The 4,750-nt window shown below is 38.6% G+C and overlaps 1 protein-coding gene across 6 annotated transcripts in view; it reads right to left on the minus strand.

Moving 5' to 3' along the window:
* The window catches only part of AP1S2 (adaptor related protein complex 1 subunit sigma 2), a 53,585-nt gene that overhangs the window by 47,793 nt on the left and 1,042 nt on the right, over window positions 1-4,750 (minus strand). For all 6 annotated transcript variants that reach the window (XM_006157950.3, XM_014591380.2, XM_027775456.1 and 3 more), the window contains one exon: window positions 2,866-3,044. In XM_006157950.3, coding sequence (XP_006158012.2) covers window positions 2,866-3,044 — 179 coding nt within the window. Of the gene's footprint in view, window positions 1-2,865; window positions 3,045-4,750 lie in introns of those variants that run through there.

Consider the following 4,750-nt stretch of genomic DNA (forward strand, 5'->3'; position numbering starts at 1 on the left):
CCCCTCCCCCTGCCACTTGAATGCTGGTGATCTAACTTTATGTCTAATTTCCCCAACTTCCATGCCTTTGCCTACCATACCCCACCAGAAAACCAGGCATTTCCTAAAAGAAGTCACACAGGCATCCCAAAGTTAACTTGCCCCCAAATAAGCTTCGTCTAGCTTACTGCTCACTCCATAGGCCAAACCAGAAATCTGGAGATCACTCCATTCCTCCCTTTCCTTCGCTGCCCACTCACTTCTAAGACCAAGTCTGATCAAACTTACCTGGGTAATGGCTCTCCTTTCCTGTGTCCTGGCTCAGGACCTCATTATCATGCAGTATTCTACTGATCCCGTAGGTGCCCCCTCCTCTATCCATTTACCTACTTCAAGAATCTTTTAAGAAATGCAGATCTGATTTTTTTTTTCACCCGTTTAAACTCTTTGCCACCATATTAAGATTTAAATTGTAGCCAACTTGTGACCTTGATGAGTCATTTTCCCCAAATTTTCATTTTTATGTAAAATTGAAGTTTAACAGCAGCAGCTATCAAGTTCAGGAACTGTCTCCTGTGCAGACAGGAGAGGCCAAGTAAATAGGGGTACAGGATCCCTACCCATTCCAGATTTCACAAGTGCAACTGCACTTCCACTTGTTTTATTTAAGGTTCTACCCTTGCCTGCCACTTTTTTTTTTTAAGGGTCTTCGCCGGGGCAAAAATATTAAAAAAAAAAAAAAAAAAAAAAAAAGAAACGTGGCCAGTGGTGATTAAGATGGCTGGATCCCACATGACCAACTACACAGTTTAAGACCTGGACCAGGTGATTTGGAAAACACACTGTGTGTAAGTGCTTGCATGCCCAAAATCCTAGAAGGAGAATGGAGAGAGGGTACTGCACATGGCCATCCCCACCAGGGTGTTTTCTCACTTTCCCTCTCTGTCTGTCCTTGTTTCACAGAGCTCACTTGCTCCTATTTTAATGTTGGGTTTTTTTTGTTTTTTTTTTTTTTTTAAGAGAGAAATTTTTACTATAGGGCCTGTGTGCTCACTGGAGAGACAGGGAGAGACAGAAAGAGAGAAATCACCCCCTAGGGGGCATGGCCATGCCACAATCCCTTCTCTTCTATTATCCTTTTGGGATTCTGGGCATGCACACACACGTCCCTGGCATGAGTTTAAGCTGCCAGGCCCAAGACTCAAATACCAGTCAAATATGTGGGAGTCCAGTAATGTAACCATTACGCCATCTGCTAGCCTCACCCCATACCAAACTTAAAACAAAAAATAAAACAGTTGACTAGATTATTCTAAGACATCTCCCAGGTCTCAAATGTTGCAATTTTTTTTCCATGATCTTTTTCAAGATATTACACCACACACTGGATAAAAAAATCACTCAAAGACGACTAAATTATTCCACACTGAAGAGGTGTCTACAATATTAAAGAACTCGCCGTGTCCTATAATCACTATTTTCCCCTGCCATCTCCCCTACAAAAAGTTCCATCCATATTTGAAGTGTAAAAACGCTGTAAACCAGACCTCTTTTTTTTTTTAAAGAGAGATTTTTGTTATAGGGCAAGTACACGAGACAGAGAGAGACAGAAAGCAAGAAATCACCCATGGGGGGATGGCCACACTACAATTCCTTCTCCTCCAGTCTCCTCTTGGGATTTTGGGCATGTACACACATGCACCAGGCCTGAGTTTTAAGTTGCTGGGTCCAGGACTCGAACTGCAGTCGACTACGTGGGAGCCCAGAGACATAATCTTTACACCATCTGCTGGTCCCAACCAGACTTCTCTTCTACTCTCTGCTGCACCCCATACTGTTATTTCCCCTACATACTCCCCAGACAAGAGCAATGTTTTATATGCAAAAATGCTTTTATATTATGTTCTATAGGTTATTCATAAAGGAACAGAAATGAGGAAGAAACAAAGTACAGGTCCTCTCAAAAACTGTTATGAGCCAAGTGGTGGCATAGTGGTAATGCAACTGGACCACATGGGAAAGTTCCTAGGTTCCCTGAGTGCAACTGGCCTGGTGAATGTGACTGTGATCTGGGCCAACTGAGACTGAGGGTGGATCCCATTGGGGGTGCCTGCCTAACCCCCTCAACTCCCCGCATGTTAGAAATAAATAAACCTAAAAAAAATGTGTAAAAGAACTTACATTTCTTTTAATCTGCTTAAAACCATCTTGAAAATTTTATTTAAAGGTATTCAAAGAGTTTCAGATATAAGATATGTAGCGTTTTTTTTGTACTAAAAGTCAATCTGAGTCATTTTGCAACATTAAAAAAAATATTCATAGCGAAATTACCTATCATATCTAATCATATCTCCACCACAGCAACAAGTGTACTTCAATTTAATAAACACTACTAACAGATTCCGCAAATACAGAGTCTTTAAATATTCATGTTTGAAATGATCTATATATCCAAGGTGCTTATGAGTGTAGTTCTAAAAGTCAGATAAAAGGCATATCAAATATCAGTCCATTACTTATAGATTTGAGGAGAAAAGGGGTTAGACTTTATGTTTGTCTAATTCAGAGAGTTATTCAATTCAATACTGATCTCATTTTTCCTTGCAATGAAACAAATTCATTGAATTTTTCTAAAAAGATTAAGCATGAATAATTACTTATGCCTTTAATTATATTAGTCTTAAAATGATTTCTCTGCTTTTATCATTTTAGCCAAGTAATCAATCTAAACGGCAGTTAATTTAAAAATACAAAGTTCTACCTTAAACTAATCTCACCTAAATCTTTATTATTTATACATGTCATCCTCAAAAGTCTGCAATTTTCACATTACAAATTACCTAACATTTGATTCTATTTCACCTTCCTGATAAATAAAAATTATACCTTTTGTAAACAATCTTCAGATCACGCCATTCAAGGAAGCTGCACATTTTAGGTTTCCGTGCTAAAACGGTTTGAACAAGTTCTCTTGTGATCTTTTTCTTTTCTTTGTCTGATAGAGGGACATACCATTTCTGCAGTCGAAGCTTTCCCTGACGACTAAAAAGCAACATAAACTGCATCTGTTAAGGAAAATAAAACCAAGATTACATGCAATACTGTGAATCAATAAAGTTAAAAATAGGGTTACATGTTTCACAGAGCAGTTTTGGGGGACAGCATGTAACTGACAAATGATTAGCAGTCATCAATATGTCTATGCCAAGTAAAACAGCAGGAAAATAAATGCGACCCTATGCAACCCAATCCACATTAAGTTTGGAGCGAAGCCTGTAGAAAAAAAGAGAAAAACTTGTAGTAAGTTGGAGTGAAATTTTGAAAGAAAGATAACTCTTGCAATTTAACAATGTTCTACTTGTTCTGTAAAGTCCCCACTCCCTATATGCATCAAAACCGAACTGCAGACATCAATTGGTTTAGGTGCGTTTGAAACAGGAGACCTACTATTTTTCACCCTGAGGCCATTCTAGTTCTCAGCTGAATTACTTGTATACCCACTTATCACTTACAATGCTCTCTCCTGTTTATTCTATTTTAAGCAAAATGATCTAAAATACTAACCAAAAAACAAACACACAAATACATGTTTTTCTTTACAAAAGCCTGATTTTTAAGCATCTGTCCTCATCTCACTTTTTAAAAATTCCAACATAAATATGCACACAGTTAAAATCTGAGTTAATATAGCATGATCAAAGAGAATACAAACCTTAAAAAGGCCAAAATAAGAGTTGCACATATTCAGACATTATATGAAATACATAATTTAAAACAATAAAAAATAGCATCTACAAATGGAGAAGATACTGAATTCCAGTGTATTTTATACTTAAACTAATTTGTATTTAATTGGTATTTGCAAATCTGTTGATTAGTATGCACGTTTAATTTTTAAGGCAAGCTTCTAGTAATTGAACTTGACATTTCAACTGCAAACAGACAGGTATTGTTTCTATAAAGGTAATTTAAAGGTAGAATTCAGATAGGTGTTTTTTCTTTTAGCCATTTTAAGTTCCTTTAACACTGCAAGTAGGATTCCAGCCTGATTTCTAATGTTCACCGCACCATTTTGTATTTGAACAGGGGAGGGGGAATTTACACAATCAACGGAGAATAAATGGGCCTTAAATTTAAGTTAGAAATTATGCCGCTTTTTGTAATAATGCAGAAAGGCACAAAGATAGCTGGAAATTTATGACATGGCAACTTAACTTCATAAAGTTAAAGCTGGCTTATTACCCCACTTAAAATGCTTCAGTGACACAAAATATGCAGACATTACTGGATGATATCAAAGTGCCTCCTATCTAAGTCCCGAGGATAGCGGAATTCGAAGGAGACAGCAAGTGAAATATCAACTGGGCATCATTCAATGCAAACCCGTTACCAGAACTTGGAAAAGAATGGGCTCCCGCATTCCTAAATCTTGGTGACCAGGAAGAGTCGGGGGGGGGGGTGCTTAAGAAAAGAGTACGGGCTCAAGGCTGTCTGTAGCAGCGTCCTACATCCGCCCCACCACTTTCTAGGACCAAAAAACCAATGTATTCGCCCTAAAATAAATTATGTGCCAACATGGGACGAAATCTGGTTACAAAGCCTAAGTGCCGCTTCCCTCCTGTTAAAAACCAAAGCACTGGTTTTGCCGCAAATCACAGGGCACCACAATTCCTAGAGATTGTTATTAAAAACAATGGGCTCAGCCGCGGAGCGGGCTTGGGGCCAGCGTTCCTCGGGTCCGGCAGTCCCGAAACCTCCAGGGGCCACACTC

The sequence above is a fragment of the Tupaia chinensis genome, unplaced genomic scaffold, assembly GCF_000334495.1.
Source record: "Tupaia chinensis unplaced genomic scaffold, TupChi_1.0 Scaffold000567_1, whole genome shotgun sequence".
Classification (NCBI taxonomy): Eukaryota; Metazoa; Chordata; class Mammalia; order Scandentia; family Tupaiidae; genus Tupaia; species Tupaia belangeri.